Source organism: Alternaria ventricosa, assembly GCF_023758065.1.
Source record: "Alternaria ventricosa strain BMP 2768 chromosome Unknown scaffold_6, whole genome shotgun sequence".
Classification (NCBI taxonomy): Eukaryota; Fungi; Ascomycota; class Dothideomycetes; order Pleosporales; family Pleosporaceae; genus Alternaria; species Alternaria ventricosa.
In genome coordinates this window covers 614,184-633,838 of record NW_026055686.1, presented here as the reverse complement: position 1 = coordinate 633,838, position 19,655 = coordinate 614,184, and the positions used below count along the sequence as shown (strand labels likewise).

Here is a 19,655-nt window from a genome sequence, read left to right as displayed (position 1 = left end):
CCCAAGGAGTGCGCTTCCTTTTGTTCTTGGATCCGGGAGGACGGCCTCTCTTTCTTGGCACTAGTAAGGGAGTTTAGTGGGCTAGTCGGAGGAGGGCGATTCGACAGTCTCACCCTTGATCTCAGCAGCGCTTGTTGGTGGGTCTTTGGCCTCGACGTCTTGGTCTGACTCTGCATCGCCAATGACTGAGTCCGTATCGTCATTTTGGACGGGCGCTTTGGCAACTACAGATGCTGTGGGTATGATGCCGTTTTTGTCGTCTTCAGAAATGTCGGAGCCAAATTGAGAACCTGACGTTTCAGGCACCTCCTTGAAGGCTTTGTCACTTGCTTCTTCTACCATCCCGCCGCATACAAGACACAGTATGTCCACGTCCCACTTGCGTTTCGGCTTCCCGTCGCGCCTCTCTAATATTGTCAGGCGGGCCTTGTTGTCTTGCGTCTTGATTCTTGCATCCAAGGTGGTGGAGGCTTGAACTTGGCTAGGTCGGCCCCGCTTCTTCAATTGCGGTGCTGCGTCTTGAAGCGCTCGCTCCTTGAGACAGTCCGCATGAAGCCACTCTGAACATTGTGGGCATTGTAGAATAAGCTCGTCTGGATTGCAGGGCTTCTTGTCGATGCAGTACGTTTTCAGCTTGCTCAATTGGCTGTTGGCGCGCTTTGTAATGTCGTAGCTCTGGCGAAAAAATAGCTGATCTCTCTTGAGGTCGAGGCTGTCTGGGTCGTCGTCCCAATACACCACGTCCGCGGATGAATTGACTGACAAAGCGTCGATGATATCCATGTGATTGCTGACTATCAGCTCGCTGTCGCCATGATGCGCTTGTCGTCCACCTGGTATGTCCTCAGGCCGGTATGCCCAGTACACCCTGAGAAAGACATGCTCGGGATCTCCGCCGCGAACTTCGAGAACTTTGGCGATCCAATGCTCAATCGAGCCGGGACCTTCTGCGATCTTGTCTTCTTCGCTCTTCTTCACAAAGATCATCTGACCTACTTCAAACTCCTCGCCGTTCACAGTGAACCTCCGATAGCGCCGCATAGCCTCCCAGTACAGCGCGGGCTTTATCTTGACGTGTAGCTCAGGTAGTTGCGTCTCGGGATATGGATTTGGCTGCGTGGTTTCCGCGTCCAAAGGCGCGTCAAACTCGCTGACGTGCCCGCCATTTACAGCGCCCTGCTTTGATTTTGCTGATTTGCTTGGCTTCTTGTGTTTCCTGACAGTGACGGCGGTAATCTTGAAGCTGAGATCTTTGTCCACCGTCGACCAATCAATTCTTCGTTTCTTCGCACCGTTGGGTTGAGGCGTTGACCCATTGGACGTGGGCTTCTCGTCTGCGACTTTGCGCTTACGTGCCATTGTAGAATTGGTTTGAGGCGTTGACCCAGTGGGAGAGGGTTTTTCGTCTGCGACTTTGCGTTTACGTGCCATTGTGGAGGGCGAAGGTGGGAGGGTGGAGGTCTGGCGTTGGTGGAGTGGTGACTGTGATGTGCTGGTGTGTGCTCGGTGCGGGCAGCACTGACTGTCTGACTGTGACACGGGATATTAAGCGAGGGTACGGTGGGAGCGGAACGATGGAGAAGTCGGCGAGTTGGGTTGTTATCCGAAATGCAGTGTCAAACTGAAGTTGACATGCTACAGCTCGACGCGTCTGGCACCGAGTGGAGCAAGCGATCAGTCGCGCCCGCGTTGTCAGCTGCCATCACGCTACCGCGCCGTGAGAACGCTAGTCCAGAAGCGTCACATCACGTGAACATATATCGTCTCCATCACGACATCTTCGCCAAGCGCATTGGCAAGGCTGGACGGTCTTCATAAACACTGGAGCTGTATTGACAAGTGTTCATGAGCTATTCCGGCAGCTTCCCCTCATCTGCCATGTGGACTGCCGGCTGAAAACGAATTATTGAATAATACCAAAGTAGACAGTCTCAGCCTTGATTTACACAGCGCCACAATGGGCGATCACGTTCGTCACTCAATCGATGATGCATGCCAACATCAACCTTTGGCACCGTTGTCTGACATGGCATTGTGGTACAACATACGACGCGACGCGTCGGTTACTCGGAGTGCTCGGCTAGGATGGCATGCAGGTAAGATCTGTATGCCCGGTCAGCGCATCTGACAAACCTCTGTTAAGGGAAAAACAGCTGGGTACCCCAGATTCCGTGGGCCGCGTTCCGGCCGCTATTGCCAACACATGGATTTGGCAGAAACGGCCAAGGTGCACTGCCACAGCATCATCGTTACCCAGAACAGGAGAAGTCCGTGCCGAGTGACCGAAGACAGGTGGGCGGCCGCCAATTTAGTCTAGTACGGGGCCTCTAGATGCGCTGGGAATACGACCAAGAGCCAATGAATAAGCGTGCAGTGGCCATTGAGGTCTCCGGGAGGATTGTGGATATGGAACACGCGGCCATGCGTTGATGTCGATGAAGGAGCGCGCTGCCGTCTGCGCGGCTATGGAAGAAGTCGCAATGGAATACGAATCTGTCAGCCGGTAGATGGATCGTCCAGCGCGCGGCGATCTCCAAAGACCAGAACCCTTTCACAGGTTCGCGTCATAGGCACGCTAATCCCTGCCGCGTGCCCAGAAATTCCTCCACAAGTCTAAGTCCACCACGGACCTCAGATATACGTACTACGCCTACCGCTCTTTCGCTCCTTGTAGTTCCCATAATTGCTGTCCTCCTCCACCTCGACACGCATCTCTAATCCTGTGCTCTCGTCGCTCGTTCCAAAGAAGCTCTAGTCCCTGCGCCGTAACATTCCGCGAGCCGGTGTACCCGTGGCTTGCACGCCTGGTCCGTACCGACAACGCGCCCGTAGAGCACCTGCATTGTGCACCGCATAGAGGAGAGACCTTCCACTTGTACTAATACCACCACTCGTTGCTGCCATGGGTCGTCCAAAGAGAGGTAAATAATGCGCCGGCTACAAAACCGCGTCCCTCGCTCCCTTGTCGGCAGTGCCCGTCGTTGGAAGAACATTCACTAATGTTGCGCCCGGTTCGCCCCTTCACAGTTCTGTCGTTTATGTCACAATGGGGTGGTTCCAACCAGAATACCTTGCAAAAGAACCCTCCGTCCGCCGGACCGTCTCCGGGCCCCGCGTCCCCCGCTCCGCCTTCACCCTCGACGAAGCAACCCGTCAGCTCAGCCAACTTTGCACAGTCCGCCACCGCTCTCGACTCGTATAACAGCGAGCGCCCTCCCTCCCGCGCGACCCAACGCGAGCGCAGCGACTCGCGAGCCTCGGTCCGTCCCATGTCCATGATCCAGACATACCAGCCGCCAGTCATGGAAGTAAGCCAGGACACGCTGCCCGAGCTGCAGCGCATCTTCACGTTCCTGAACAGCCATTCGAACAAGCTGTACCAAGAGGGCTACTTCCTCAAGTTCCACGACACCGACACCCGTACGTCAGCCCTGTAGGCCATGCCTGTCTGTGATACTAACGGCAATGCAGGTGGCCGTCCCGCGCCAGATCGGAGATGGCAGGAGTACTTCGTCCAGCTCGTGGGCACCATCCTCTCCCTCTGGGATGCGAGCGCGTTAGACCAGGCTGGGGGTGACGCTGAGGTGTTGCCCACGTTCATCAACCTGACGGACGCTGCGATCCACATGGTATGTCCGCTCACGCCCTCACTATGACCTCACTGACCCCGCAGATCCCCTCCATGACTCTCAAAGACGGAAAGAAGCTCGACAACATCCTCAGCGTGTCCACGGCCGCGAGCAACAAATACCTCTTCCACTTCGATTCCTACCACGCACTTACGCAATGGACCGCCGGTATCCGCCTCGCCATGTTCGAACACACCACTCTGTCGGAAGCGTACACGGGTGCGTTGATTGCTGGCAAGGGCAAGACGCTGAACAACATCCGCATGATATTGGACCGACAGTGCGCAAAGTACGAGGACTGGGTTCGCGTTCGCTTTGGCGCGGGCACTCCGTGGCGCCGCTGCTGGTGTGTCGTCTCTCCGCCGGATGAGAAGGAATACCTCAAGATGCAGAAACTGCAGAAGAAAGGCAACGCTTACGAGCGACCGCCGATACTCAAAGGCGACATCAAGTTCTACGATACCAAGAAGGTCACCAAGAAAACCAAGGCCATCGCCACGGTCAAGGACGCATACTCATGCTACGCCATCTATCCGCAGTCGAAGCCGCTCATCGACCAGTCTACGTTGGTGAAGATCGAGGGCAAGATCACCATCCACTCTACGCCAGAGAGTACAACAGAAGGATTCGTCTTTGTCATGCCGGAGTCGCGTCCCGCTATCTCAGGATTTGAGATCATGCTTCAGTACCTCTTTCCCGTGTTCGATACATTTTCACTATACGGACGCCCAAAGAAGCTGATCGCAGACGTCCTGGACACTCGCGGTTTGATGTTCGCTATGCCCTCTGACCGGCGCTACGGATACTTGGAGATGTGGGATGTGGTGGGCTTGATCAACACCGAAGGCAGCGACAAGTGGTCTGAGCGCCACTGGAGGAAGCAATTGAAGGACCTCACGTCCACACGGATGGTGACTGCGAACCAGGACGCGGAATCCATCTACAGTCGCGCCAGCCGCAGGAATACCGTCAGCCGGGCAGGCTTCACACCTCGGAACCTGCGATTCGAAGATCAAGGCTCCATTCGCTCCAGCCCGTCCACACGCGCGTCCTCCCCTACACGCAAATTCCCAGACTTCGAAGTGCAAGCGCCGCGTCGTGTTGGAACAGCTCCCGCAGCAAACCCATTCGGTACCCCACGCCATCAGCGATCTGTGTCAGAGCAAGTCAACGGACGCAACGAGAACACTCCATCTAGATTCACGCGAGAGGAGACGCCATACGAAGATGAGCGTCCGCCGACGCCTCCCCAGCATCGTATACTCAACGGTTCGTCAAATGGAGCGGTTCAGCCTTATGATTCCTCTGCGTCAGATTACGACGAGAGCCCCATCAAGGAGCCACAGAACCTTCCACCGCCGCCTGCAGACCTGTCTGCTCCACCGCAGGGTTATGTCGATCTTCCTCCGACCCAGGAGCACGCTGCGAATCAAAAGCCACCCATTCGTCCCAACATGCCCATGGCAAAGCCAAACCCTGCAGTCGATTCTGCCACGCTCCAGCAAATGGCTGATGCTTCACATGGATCCTTCCCAGGGGGAGTAGCTGCCGCTGGCGCAGTCGGGGCTTGGAGAAATCAGGACACCATACAGAGCAGACGCAGTGGTGACTACAACGCGTACGGCGATCAGGGGCAATCGATGTATCTCGGTGTCAACTCAAGGCCGCCTCCAACGAACCAAAACTCTGGCAACCGCCTGTCTACCATTCCCGCATCACCTTATGTCGAGCATTCCGAGTTCGTCGACTCTCCCACAGGCTACCAGCCGACAGCTCCATCGGTCCCAGAACATAGTGAGTTGCCGCCACAGCCCCCCAGTCACGAGCTCCCTTATCGCCCGCACCCCGAAAGCGGCGGCATACCACGTAAACCAGTACCAGGTCGGTCTCCCCTAGCCTCGCAAGAGGATGACACCCTTTCGACCACTAGCTCAAGACTCGACAGTTTACGAGAGGACGTAATCGACCCTGAAGCTCTCGATGCTTTCAACATCACACAGCCTACTCTGCATCGTCAGCCAAGCGGATCAAGTAGTTGCTACGACGATGATGCCATATCGACTTCCACGCCAGACTATGCCAGCATCGCTGAAGAGGAACCTGCGCCTCCTCCACGAAGATTACCTGAACGACGCACTGATCGACCAAGAAGCGGCGTTCTGACCATGATTGGAGATCCAAACGTAAAGCTTCCCTCGGATGAAGATCCACATGGCTACAAATCTGTTCTGGACCCAGCACAGGCGCCTGCAGCTGTTCCTAGCATTGACTTTGGCCCTACATATGCCCTGGACTTTGACGGCAAGCGGCCGGGCACTAGTGGAACCATGACACAGATGCTGCACGATAATAGCGCCTCGCGATCCAAGGAGAACCTTGCGACGACCCCGAACGAACAGCACCGACTTTCTTACATCTCCGGTGCAGGTTCACCCAACCAACCCATGCATGCGCGCAGTGGTTCGAACTCTCCGCAGATCTCGGATTCACGACAAGTCGCATGGCAGCCTGCTGCAGCGTCACCACAGCAGCCGGACAGGACAAGGTTGGATCCTGAAGACTGGGTGATGCATCGTGCGGCGCATCAGCAGCAGCCTATAATGTATGGACATGGCAGGAGCAAGTCGCACACCCCCCCTCCTTTCGGTCGCACGCATTCTGGAGATTGGACTCGTACGCACTCTGGAGATTGGAGTCATATTCAGCGGTCGCCTCAGGGTTCTCCAGGTCCTGCCCGTCCACCCAGCCGCCCTCTCAGCCGTGGTGCTGAGACACTGCTTAATCAACAACCTACTACTTTATCTGCTCGCGAGCAGGAACAGGTGGCTCGCATGACAAACACTCCTCTTCTGGACCTTTCGCAGAACACTAAGAAAGTGCAAAAGGAGCCTCCGACAGGTCTTACAGGTTACATCGATTATCGCGAGAAGGAGAAGGCGGCCCACAAGGCCAATCGCCAGAGTTTTACACCGACTATGCAAGCTGAAATCGACCGACGCACCTTGCAGACCCAACAGCGCCAAATGATGGAGGTCCAGCAACGCCAGCAGATGATGATGCAACAGCAGATGCAGCAACAATATGCGATGGCTCAGAGCAACTATGCACCGAGCATGATGGGTACTCCTAGTGTTATGGGTATAGGCACGCCAACCGGCATGGGTGCTCCGAGTGTAATGGGCGCGCCAAGCATGATGGGTACTCCGAGTGTTATGGGCATGCCTACTGGGCCTGGTACACCATCAGGCATCGTCGGCATGGCGTACTCCACACCGAGCCAAATGCACCCCATGTATCAGCAACAGCAGCAGCAGTACTTCCCCCAGCAGGCGCCAACCCCACAGATGAACATCCCTGGAGGTTGGGTCTCGCCAGCGCAGACACCGCAGAGCCAGTATTTCCCACAGCCGTCACCGCAAGGCTACGGCAACATGGCGCAGCAGCAGCAGCAGGCTCCGCCCACACAGGCTTACGGTGCAAGCTTCGACCAAGCGCAACAGGCAGCGAAGTACGCGCAGCAACAGCATCAGGGCCAGTACCGCCGTTAGATAGATGGGCTATTCGTTTAGAGAGTGTTGAGGTCATTTGGGATCGATTACAATTGGATTGAAGAGTATGAGACGAGATGCCGATGTTCACTGTATATATTTCACGTCTGCATCTTCTCGTACATAATACTAAGCATTGAGTATGGGAGCTTTGGATTGGATTGCAGGCTCGCACGGTATGGCATGGAGGTATTAATGGAGTTTATGATGATTGAGACTGTGTTCAGTTGCTTGGACACTTGCTGTGCTGTGAACCATGGGAACATGAAGCGTTTCCTCGTGCTAATTTGACAGCTTCACAAAATTCTGCCCAAGACCTCTTTTCACCATTGATAACAAGGTTTTCGCTTGCTATATCACGACTACAATCGAGATGGAACTGTACCTCAGGCTTAGGAAACGAAACATTAAGAGCCTTCTCTAGGAGGACCCCTATCATAAGGAGTGAACGTCGATTCCAATTCCCTTCCCAGCTCATTCGGGTACATTCCAGATAGAAGACGTCGAGGAGGATGTCTTTTGCCGATTTGCGGTAGTCGATATCCAGAGCTGATTTGTGTATCCAAATTCCAGCAAGGGCATAAACCTTATCGCGGACATCCTCACATTCGTGATGAGCATACGTTCGAAGTAGGCGCTGTAACCCGATCCCTCTGTGCGGCATTGTGACTGCGGATCTCATTGTAGCAATAGTCCAGGCAGGACTAGAGACCATGTCTTTGCGGGTAGACATCGCTTCAGGCTCTTTTGTGAATCGCGTAAGTCTGTATTCGCTGAGGATCTTGGTGCCACAGAGAATTTCCAGGTGATGGGCAAGCATGACTTCCTGGATGATCCACATACGTGACCAATACCGTCGCTGGAATAGTGTCAAGATGCTGCATGCTTCTTCCGGAGTCACGCGCTTCCAGGACAGTACATCAAAAGGGATTGATGAAACACGTTCAAAGTCCCATTTTCCCTCCGCCAACACCTGCATGGCTATATCACTACCGTCCCGCTCTTTGCCGAGCCAGACCAAAACTGCTCGAGCCTGTCTGTATATGGAGTCCATCATTCGCACTTGATGGTTGCGCTCCTGAACTTCTGATTGTTGTATACAGAGAGCATCGATCCAGAAGTGACCGTAGTTGCCATGAAGTCGCTGTTGTTGTAGGAAGTCCCACAGATTCTCACGGACTGGAACCTGGGCTCCGTTGATTACAATGTTGGTGTGTACAATTTCCGGCCCCCATGTGTACGACACAGCTGCGTAGGACGGGCGGTCATGGTGATTGTAGGTTTGCATGTCGCATTCGATGATGCCTTCGTCGTTGTTGAGATGGAGTTTGAGCAGCCTGATCTCTCGACTCGTCCGGTCGACAGGACACGACGCATATGGGTCAGTCATTGCTCGTGATTGGCATGCGATGAAGATATGTCATAAGAATACGTGCTGAAGCGAAGGGGGGTGTCTTTTAAAGTCAAAGCCCGTGTTGACGAGGTTGAAGCGATCAGGATACATACCTAGGCGGCACGATTACAGCCCGTAATATGAGGTCAGAAATTGCTTTGCGGATATCACTACCTAACAAAACCTACGACAATGCGCATTCGTAAACACGTATAGACGTCTGCTAGATTTGAGATGATGAGTCTACTGTCTTAAGTCTTCGATTGAGGAGGATGCGGGATTCCTAATGTAGGATGCCTCGGAAGAACGAAGTGCGGGGCATCCCAAACGAGGCAGCTACCCCTCCATGCAGCTTTCACGCCGCTAACCTCTTCCCACCCCGTCTCCACACCACACCTTGCATGAGGCTCGTCATAGTATCCATTGCTCACGATCCTCGGCCAACCTTTCTTCCATTTGGTATCAAGCTTAACTCCGTCCGACGACATTGCCGTGAACGAGGATCGGTGCCTCACTGCTGAAGTTCTTTACATCGTCCATGACCTCCTTGGTTCCCGCGCTCTGCAGGGCCTTTCCGACACTCTCTGGGCTGTCAAACTCCATGACGGTGCTGATGGCGTAGGGGCCGTCGGCGTTGAGCTCGCTGACGGCGTAGGACTTGAGACCGTGATCTTTCCAATGTTTCATGGCGAGCGGCATGTGTGTCTTGAGGTAGTACTCCTTGTCGAAGGTGGAGCCCTCCTTGCGAGGGTATAGGACGATAGCGTTTGCGCCAGACATGGTGGTGTATAGTTCGATGGTATTGAAGAGTTCTGTATGCTGTCAGCAACAATCAACAGGAACTTGCAAGATGTACTGACTGTTGTAGATGCGATGCGCGTTGCTGAACAGCACTGACGTGGGAATTAGTGTCTTTATAGCTGCGCCAGCGCCTAGGATCGACTCAATACCCCACTTCGAGATCCTTACATCCGCTTCGGGTCCTTCTGTTTTGTACACTCGCCCGAGATTACTCGTAGTCCCACTCCGATCGGGCTTAGGATATACAGCGTCGACTTTTGTCAGCATACGGCCATCTTTTGTCCACGACCCAGCTCGAGACACACATTACTGGAGCTTGGCCGGATCTTCCCGAGTGGATATCTTCACATGCACCTGGACGGACTTTGGAAGATAGATGGCTACTTGCCAAGCTACGTCACTACCAAACACCTATTTGGATACTGTCGCGTCGCACCGCCAGCTGTGTCGCAACGTAAAACTCCGGTACAATTACTCGGAATCTTCTGGTGTAATGGCCTCGAAGGTTCCCATATCCCTATTGCCCAGGCGATTGCGCGCGATCAGGCTGTCCTTAATAACCACAACTGTTTGAGCGCCCGGATCCCCTTCCTCTACAGAAGGAAGTATGGGGACAGGCACATCGTCGCGCAGGCCTGATGACCCCATGTTTCCCCACACCCTACTTCCGGAAGACACCGCAGTCTTCGCCCATATGTACGCTGTTTTGTCCATTCCCCTCAGCCTGAGCCCAACGACTGTGTGCAGCTCTTTTGTAATCTTGGGTTGGACAACAATGCCTGGTCGCCATAGCTGGGCTTTCTGTGGATATGAAAAATTACTGATTGCAATACTCGTGCGATGGGCGATTACCGCTTGTTGTATGACGAGACCGGTGCCAGAATGTACAAAACGTCGAGGCAGTATGCTGTTAACCACGCGACCTCCTTCTTCGTGTGCACAATCCGTCAGTCTGAATCGGAGCGCGGGATCCAGCCCAACTATTGCGTCCGGGAACCTCCCACAGTCGATGGTACACGACGAGCCCGACTCGAAGAAGAGCTGCAGTGCGGGAAAGAACGTGTTCATCGTCCAGTAAATAATCTCTGGGCATAGTCAGCTCTGCCGTCCTGTCGCACTACACATTTGGTAGACGCGCTCTCGTTGATCAATTGACTAGCTAAATTGGTTTTGTCCAATTCCGCTGTGTGTTCCAGACTGGCAGTCCGCGGTATGAAAGCGCCGCGGTCCGTGGTAGAAACTGTTGTCGCATCCGATCCTTTTGCCTCGTCATCTTGCATCAATGCCTCGCTGAGCCGGTCCCGAGAGCTCCAAAGCCTTGGGAAACCGCGGCGCTGTGCTTCTGTGAAAAGATCTTCTGTTGAGCATTGGTAATAGTCCATGCGACGGGAAGCAGCTCGTGTTACCGAGAGGACTTCCGCCGGATAATGGATGCTTGTATAGTGGCCTCGGATTGCTATGACAAGGATGCAATTGATGTTTGTGGTTATGATAGAGCCACGCAAAAATGTGTCCAAGAGTAGAGGTGTAGAAGCGCGCTTGCGTGCGCAGCGAATATGGTGACTCCACTCTTATTGGAAGGAAGGAACTTGAGATGACCCACACTATGGAGAAAGGTCGCCCAAGAATTACCGTGAAAGAGCGTCCAACTCCCCAACACCTGATATCGCGGCTTATGGAAGGTAAGTCCATTGGGTCTTCGCGATGGTAGCAGCAACATGCGGACAGGCTGTTCGTCACCTTTTCAAGCGAACTTCTACACTCTTGGCCTCACTTGGAACACAAGCTCATATTCTCTTCATGAAGAGACGTCATGCAAGGGTTATGACTGCTGAACGTCGCTGCCGCGTCTGGTGCTGACCTGCTCGGACCATTCCTAACCAGGAAAGGTACGGAAACACTCACCTACAGGTCCTTCCTCCGCTCCGCTCCCTGGCATGTTCTTGTTATCACCTGGCCCGCGTGTCTTTTCTTTCAGCTTTCATATTGCTGTCGCACACGACGACTCCACCATGCAAGCGCCACGGCGCACCTACCCCAATCTCTATGCTATTCTGCGTCAGCCCTGGCTCGCCTCACTACACGCGCGCATCGCCCCAGATGCCTAAGCTGTGTAAAGTACCAGTATCTGCATGCATTCACAGCCGTGGGATGTTACACAAGATATGGTCCCGTCTCAAGTGTGTAAGACGGGACATGCCATGTTGCCCTACCATTATGCTGGAACAGTAGGCGCTTGAGCGTGGGATGAAGGCAAAGTAGCGGTGACTACGCGAGACTACTGATTATCAAGGCTTACTCACCGGACGATGCTGTCAGACGTAGAAGTTTCAGCAAGCTTCCTATCATGATCTCCGCGTAGCGATAATGCTGTCAGCTGCTCGATTCAGTGGCGGACTGAGACGGAGCACAGCGACACCGTTATCTGCGCATGTATTCGCTACTTGCAGGCAGAAGCAACACAAACGCCGCGCGGATAGGGTAAGATGTAAAGGCACCGATTGGCTTACACGGTTTACTGCAAGTTCTCGACATTCTTTCTTCCACAAGTGGCTGCTCCCGCCATCGAGTATCTTGCTGGCGATGTAGGGCTGAAGCATTGTCAGAGAGGGCTTGCGTGCGAGCCTTCCCGCGACTGGCCATTTACGCACTTCAGCGTTCTCGATTCACAAGCCCATGAAACTTCACGGTCTCCGTCCAGTGAAGCGTTGTTCCACGGCGGAAGTCGGCACTGATACTTACTGAAGTCGCAGGAATCGGGCGAACCACAATGGCGGGATGCATTTCTATTGCGCAGGAAAGTGCATAAATCTGAGACACTCCCCGGCTGTTCGGATGTGGCTGAGAAGATGTACCGGAATGTTTGTGCGCCCTCTTACGTGGGGGGTTAGACCAGCCGTTCGATGTGTTACACTGGTCAGTGGCTTGAGGGCCATACAAACAGGCTGATCCAATCATGATAAACATCAAGACCGAGCGCTCGTAACAACGTACTGCGTTGCTATTGGGTGAGCAGAGAAGTTTCGGAAGTGTGCGCAAGCCAGGATAGCAGTACGGACAAGCACGGCATTGTCATGCGATTACCACGAAGGGCGATTTGTGAAGGGTTTGAATTGGACATTGCTACAATACTGACAGGTCCGAACAGACTGGAAATACAATTTGAATCAGATATCCACCCACTGACTGCTATGCGAAGCTAAACGTACGCTTACAGAAATTGAAAACTAGCCACTAGAAGGCTCGAAGCGCTACACAGCCACCGCTGGTAACGACGTTGGCAGGGGTACAAATTGCTTTTTGCAGCCTCGTAACGACAGATAACGCCCACCATACTGACTATGAAGAAAGAGACGACCGAATTGGAAGAACGCCGCTAGAAATATGCGAAAATACGCTCAACGCCAAGAGCAATGCGAAATAATGCCCGGAAGCAATGGTCGCGGCATCTTTCGATGGAAAGAGGAAGACTTCGTGTTTGCGTGCGCAGCTCAAAGAGAGTTCTCAGTCTTGACGAGCTCGTCAAATGCATCTCGCCACCTGCGAACTTCGTCCTTGCCAGGCCTGGGGAGTGGCTTGCGAGCATATCCTCCGTATCCGAAGTGAGCCATCAGTCCTGCCTTGGTGCCGATGATACCACCCTGAATGGCAGCCCAGTCGCCTCGGGCTACTATAGCCTGGAGCTTGCGGGCCTCCGACAGCTTGCCAGCCTCGAACAGCCTTACAAGCTCGACGCATGTCTTGGGTGCGATGTTGGCCATGCCGCCGATGATACCAGAGCCGCCTCCGATCAGAGTTTGCAGTGTGAAGTCGACAGATCCGCCCATGCACATGAAGCCGGACCCAGGATCAGAGACGGTAACTGCTCGGGTAGCTGCTGCGATGCGGTTTAGCTTTCCCGTGTTACCACAGGTCAACTTGCAACCGACGATGTTGGGATGTTGAGCCAACTCAATGATGATATCTGAGTTGAGATCCATTCCAGAAACAGCACCGGGGTAGTTGTAGATGAGGATGGGGATGGGCGAAGCAGTGGCTACGTCCTGGAAGAATTCCTTTACGGTATCCTTCGAGAACAAGCCCTGGTAGTATGCTGGTGGAAGCACCAAAGCATAATCTCCGCCAGCGGAGGCTGCCTCTTCGCAGAGCTCGATGCATTCCCGGGTCGACTGAGCACCACATCCGACGATTACAGGCATGTAACCGAAGCCTGCGTCATCAAGAGCTTTGCGGGTGGTTTCTGTGATAAGGTTGCGTTCCTTGTGTGAGAGATGGACAGCCTCGCCATTGGACCCTTGAGTAGTGATACCGGCAACACCAGCTTTGGCTAGACGAACTGCGTGGCTGGCGGTCGTCTCAACGTCTACTTTTTCTGAAGTTGGTTCGAAGAACGCTACAGTGGGAACGTAGATGCCAGGAGCTAATGATCGCCGAATGCCAACATCAGTAGATTCCATTGAGCTGGTGTCGAAGTCGGTGTATCGGTTCATGGTGTAGACGGATTGGACAGGGTGGTGGAAGCCGGAATCTTGAACGAAGCTATTTGCAGGAGAAGGTGCGTCGGTGTGCGGTGACATGATAAGAAGAGTTCGGATGAGGAGGTCTAGTAGACTTTTATACTAACAAAAGCTTGCAGAGAGAAGCGGGACTTTTGACAAAGAATAAGCGGAACGCAGCAACGACGAACGGAACGAATACGTCAATGGTTGATCGATGTTTGGTAACACCCCGAGGATAGTACAGGTACTTAAATATTTTCAAACGCCGGACACTTGACCTTGCAATGGGGAGTGTGGGGGTCCAGCTGACGGCGTTGTCAGGAGTGCTAGTGACGGCAGGCAAAGCAAGGTGCGTGAAGTGCATCAGTGAGGGATGGGCAGGCATCTTTGGTGACGACCAAAGGGGCGGTGACTCCCGCAGCCTGCTCGAGGCGCTGCTCTGCACGTAGCCGATACCAGGCACAGCTGTTTGCGCTTAGCTGTAGGGGTTGCGCGTGGCCAATAAACGCGACGAGGATTGCTGATTGAAGCGGCGTTTGCTTTTTTGCTCACGTTGCAGCAAGCGAGCAGGGGGTGAGAGGCTGTGAACATCGGATCTTGGCCGGACGTGAAGTGCAAGGGGGGCACGCCTTGTGACGATCTTTTGGAATCCTGGCTGCAAGCTGATAGGGTAATTCTCGCCACAGCTGGCACCATGCGAAGGGTTGGCGGGCTCGAAAGAGCGTTGATGGATACCGTTCGGGGGTGTTAGTGTGGGGGTGGGGGAATCGTGGCCGGCCTATTCGCATCATCTGATTCCGTTCAGCAATCCCGGGCGCCCCGTCTTGCCCATCGTGGTCCCAGTCGGTCCAGCCGTCGAGCTCGGCGACCACTCGGACGTGCAGTAGAGCAATGCAAAGGGTAAGAGAAACCAGAGGATTCCAGCGGTGCTGCAAGACGTGGCAGACAGCATGAAGGAGAAGCTCGTCACAAGGCCATGCAATATCCGCACCGAGGCAGTCATCCATATCCGACCGCCGTAGGGCCACCAAAAACGGACCAAAATAGCGAACTTATCAGAGGATGCATCCCATGTCTCATCATTACAGAGCCTGGCCAGGATGACGACGCCGATCGCTCGAGGTATTTCACCCCACGCCCATTACTCTTGGTGGCGGGGTCTGGCCATAGCTCAAACCTTGAGGCTCTTCACCACAACATGTTTCCGCAAGGGCGATTGTGTACGAGTCGTGCTGTGGACACGACATTATCTTCTTTCGTATATCCACCAATCCGCACATGGAAGGTGTTTGCCCTGCTGTATGTGCAAGCCACGACCAAGTTGTACGCGCGAAAAGCATCCAGCTGATGCCACCACCATGAGCAAAAGCATCGCGGCAATGTGCCGAACGCCGTTCCGGCAACTGCAGCAGGGACGAAAGCCCTCAGCATGTTCTCGCGTATTGCTTTTGATACCACGAGCTAGGTCCGAACGCGAGCAGGATAATCCTGAGACCGCCTCGCTCATCGTACCTGATTCTCGGTGGATCTTAGTCTGGTCGTGCCCCCACGCGATGCCGTGGCAATTCGCTTCGGCACTCAAAAACACCGCGAACTCTAATTCGCATCGTCGGATACTTGGACTGAGTTCTTTCGCCCGACACACCCTCAATGTTTCTCTTCATCCAATCGGTTTCGATCTCAATAACCCGAAAGTGTATTCCGCGATGGTCAAGTCATGCGAAATCCACAATCTAGCGGCACGAGGATGAAGAGTTTTACTGGCGTTGCCGTAAGCTGTATGCAGTGGATGCGTAGCGGCATTAATGGATCTCTGGACGGTATTCCCTTCCTGCAAAACAACTGTAATGTTCGCGAGGACGCACACAGAGGACGCACACAGCCTCGTCGCAAACCGAGCGTGAGCCGACTATGCAGCCATCAACGACGAGACGCTATTACCCCACAAATTGGCGATCCTGGAGACTTGCTTCCCCGCCTTCTTACCACGTTCGCACAACAAGCCGCACACCTTCGACCTGCCGCTGCACCAGGCCTCTGACTTGCATGATGCCCAGTCGCCCTCGCGATCACGTCTTGTGCGTCGTTGTATTGCCTTTTCATGCACTGAGGCCCTGGAATCATGCACGTAATACTGGGTACTGCCGTCTTAGATGATGCCCGAGGTTTGCGAAAGTTTAAGCCATCCGCTCATCTTGCAGGGTGTACGTCAGTAACGCCCGAATCCATCAGCATCCGCGGTCTTGTGATGATTCCCTTGGATACGTCGTATAGTTACCAGGGTACCGCTGTAGTCACAGGTATCAAGGGGTGGGCCCTGACGGTAGCTTCTTGGCCAAAATTCCTTTTACTTCTCCACATCACGATTGTAGCCGCACACAAACGCAGCAAAAGAGCAAGGAAAATCTGAAAGATCCACTCCAGCATCTCAAAAGCTCACCTCCAGCAACTTTGCCCGACATCTCGGCATCCACGCCGTACCGGATTTAGTGCTGATGAGGGGTGAGGGGTCAGCCCACACCATGCGGGTCATATGCGATTCACTGGGACCAGGCCCTCGTTCGCCTCTTCCGAGACCGATGCAGTAAGTAAGGAGTATGTGGTCTGATCGAGTGCCAGCTCTGTCAGCAGAGAATACTCCAGGCATGCTCTGGATGGACGTCACTGTGGCACCATTTCAGTCCAACCGTCCGTTCTCTATCGTCACACACGAGATCATCAGAAGTAAGCTTGGCCTGCAAAACTCACACCCCGTAACAAGTGTAGGAATGGTAGCGCGCACGTCCGATACATCACCGAATACACCGTTGGACTCAGCACTAGCCTCGGTTAACAGCAACAACCGAGCAAACGATGGGTACAGTTACCGCACAGTCTACTTTAGCTGTAGTTTGTCGATCTCCTGTAGACCGTGGGGGTCATTTGCTATCCACAGCTCATAGCAGCACGGGCTCACCGTACAGCGGCAGTTGCAGCAAAGCCTGTTTGCCACACCATGCCGTTCGTTCCTGATTCGGCCTAAAGAGCCTCAACCGATCTGACCGAGTCGATCGTGTGGGATGTTCGTACCTGGTCGCACGCCCTTCTACCTGTTATAGCCATGGACGTGGGATGCCAAGTATATCAGACGCTCCCGACTCAACCTCAGTCCCATAGTTGATATATTCTCGGATGCTTTTGCCTCCTCAACATTTGATCACGGTAATTGATCGGAACCTTGGAATGCCTGAACGGTGAAGAGGCGAGTTGACTACCGATCATCCCACGTTTGACGGTCTTGAGTTTCCACGAATTGCAGAATCTGCCCATTGCTATCTTACAGTGTACCGATACATGTTGGGTGTCAGCGAAAGAGATGGCGTCGGCTCATCTTTACGATTCGTCTGGTCGCCGTCTCCGATTCATAAGCCCACGTTGTACGCGCGATTTGCGACGACCGCCCGAGTCGCCTACGGCCTCAAGGCGACCTTACATTCCTCTCCGCCGAGGTTTACGGCAACGATCATAGACTTTTCACGACCATGATAGGAGGATTGAGCGTCATTATTTCTCCATGCCCAGAGAAGGGGCCTGGAGGCTTTCAATGACGTACACCAGAACAAAGAGGCAGTGTTTATGAGACATCGGGGCCATGACGGCTGCTCACGCCACCTAGACGCACTGCAATACAAGCGACCAAGATCTCATGGGTTCGGACGCAAGCTCGTTGAGGTAGGCGATGCGGAAGTCATTAGCAGCACCGCGCTTGCGGCGTGTACATGTAGTGCGCTAAGGTCCGCATTTTACATCGCATCTCAACAATCCACAGATCCTAGCTTTTGCATTCGAGTGCCTAACTCTTTCCGCGGCCACGGAGACATGGGATCGTCGTATCTAGGCAAACGCTCTTCGTGAGAAGAGTGAACTTCTGCACAATGCATGCGTCCGCAGCATATTCCTTGAAGTAACGGGGCCGCGGACTTTCGGAGAGCGGCAGAGGATACGGAATTCAATGCGGCGTGTACTACCCCATATGTCGCATCCTAGGATTGATTTGCTCGCGATGGCAACTCTTTTCTTTAAACACACATCATACGCTCTCAGGAACCTGTAGCCATCAATCCTCGCCTGGCAACTCGTCACGAACTAATAGCGCTTCATGAACCCATCACCAAGACCCCGCATCAGGCCCCAGCAGCAAGCGACAACCCAGAACCCGCGATCAATCTTCTTAACACCCTCTTCTATAGCCAAGGTATCAACCCTCGATCGCAACCCGCCCTCCTCAACAACACCCTCCCAAATCCTCCCCATGACATAACATACACCTAGTCGGACCGAGAAAACCCTAGATGTTCCACCAATCCACCCCATCCCGCCAATCCGATCACATCGGAATCTTAACCGAGACACTAGCTCAACAATTCGCTCGCTTGACCATGTTTGAATCCTTTAGCAAAGCAACCCCAGTTCCCTTTACGCAAATCGTGGGGTAGCACACCATCAGTTTGATGTCGCGCGTGTGTTGAGATCCTGATGCTTCGTACGAGGCTGTTCGCCAAGTGTTGACGTCTGCACTTTGCAGCGAGGCGTTCGTGTTCCTGCGGCATGTGTATGCAGTTGGGAAGGGTTTACTTGATCGGGATCGAGGATCGTCGTGGTCTGGAGCTGTTTCTCCGATGTTCTCCGGTTGTTGGGTCTATGGTTGTCCAGTGCGATATTGTGATGCAACCTCGGTGGTGATCATGCTTTAGCAGGAGCTCTGTGTATCCAGTAATTCAGATCAATGGAAACAGTTGTCGCAACCTCTTCGAACTCAAGATCCGTTTCACCTTTTCAGGTCTGAGGAGCTCTTTCGAAACGGCAGACCTCATTATCCCCATCTTCGCCATGGACGAGTCTAGACGCACGCCTGCCTCTTACGCAACAGACGTTGGCATTCACGTCATGGAAAGATCTACAGCTCTATCATCGTCGTTTGCATTGCCTTCATCCGTCAACGAGAACATGCTTCACCGGAAGCATGGAATCGTGTGATGATACATCGTTCCTTCCGTTCCCAGAGACGAGCCCACATCCATCCCGCTTCCCCGTAAATGCTCCGGCTCGGCTCGCCGCAAAGAAATACTTCGACTACAGCAATCGCAAAAGCATAGACCGGTGTGCAATGACGTGCTCACGATAAGCAGATATCTCTCATGAACACGGACGGCTTGTCATATTGCACTGACAGCATGAGACTAGGCGATAAAGACGAAACATGCGACGAAGCTGATGAGCCACATAGTCATTCTACGCATGAACAGTTGTCTGGCTAACGAAGAAGACAACAACACTGACTGCCAATCAGTAAACGGCCAGCTGCTGGAAGGCTTGACGTAGTTCATCGGTCCCTAGGTACGCTCGTCAAGAGACATGATGAGTGATATGACGATAACGATTGCTATCACACTCGGCGCAACGTCATCTACTGTCAGCATGCCACCCACGCGAATGAAAGGCTTATGCCGGTACGTAGACCTAGTACCCTGACCGGGGAAGCGGCTTTGGTGCATGCATCACCTTCCAGGTACGCTCAGACACTCACCCATTTAGGAAACTCACGATACCCCCATCTCACCGTCTCCCACGCCGTCGTACGTTGCGGAAAGTCGCGCGACGACATATTACCCCCCTCCGTCTAGATCCGACCATGCCCTTCACAGAGCGCAGATCATATGCACAAGTCAACATGCATATCCCTCGCACCTGCCACCAACCTTTTCACTCCGACCAGGAACGTGCATCTCCCACGACCACGCGTCCC

At 53.7% G+C, this 19,655-nt stretch overlaps 4 protein-coding genes across 4 annotated transcripts; 1 reads left to right on the top strand and 3 right to left on the bottom strand.

The window, feature by feature from the left end:
• Positions 1 to 81: 81 nt before the first annotated feature.
• On the bottom strand, positions 82 to 1,359 carry J4E93_004292 (uncharacterized protein; the record flags this gene model as incomplete). Its single annotated transcript, XM_049342220.1, has 1 exon — positions 82 to 1,359. The coding sequence occupies one exon, from the start codon at positions 1,357 to 1,359 to the stop codon at positions 82 to 84; it is 1,278 nt and encodes a 425-aa protein (XP_049200372.1).
• A 1,640-nt stretch (positions 1,360 to 2,999) lies between these two features.
• On the top strand, positions 3,000 to 7,177 carry J4E93_004291 (uncharacterized protein; the record flags this gene model as incomplete). Its single annotated transcript, XM_049342219.1, has 3 exons — positions 3,000 to 3,420; positions 3,472 to 3,629; positions 3,674 to 7,177. The coding sequence occupies 3 exons, from the start codon at positions 3,000 to 3,002 to the stop codon at positions 7,175 to 7,177; spliced, it is 4,083 nt and encodes a 1,360-aa protein (XP_049200371.1).
• Positions 7,178 to 9,038: 1,861 nt separating this feature from the next.
• J4E93_004290 (uncharacterized protein) lies at positions 9,039 to 10,439 on the bottom strand (the record flags this gene model as incomplete). The annotated part of the gene is made up of 3 exons (XM_049342218.1): positions 9,039 to 9,382; positions 9,431 to 9,594; positions 9,847 to 10,439. 3 exons carry the CDS (start codon positions 10,437 to 10,439, stop codon positions 9,039 to 9,041), a joined length of 1,101 nt encoding a protein of 366 aa, XP_049200370.1.
• Positions 10,440 to 12,862: 2,423 nt separating this feature from the next.
• J4E93_004289 (uncharacterized protein) lies at positions 12,863 to 13,861 on the bottom strand (the record flags this gene model as incomplete). Its single annotated transcript, XM_049342217.1, has 1 exon — positions 12,863 to 13,861. One exon carries the CDS (start codon positions 13,859 to 13,861, stop codon positions 12,863 to 12,865), a length of 999 nt encoding a protein of 332 aa, XP_049200369.1.
• Positions 13,862 to 19,655: the final 5,794 nt, after the last annotated feature.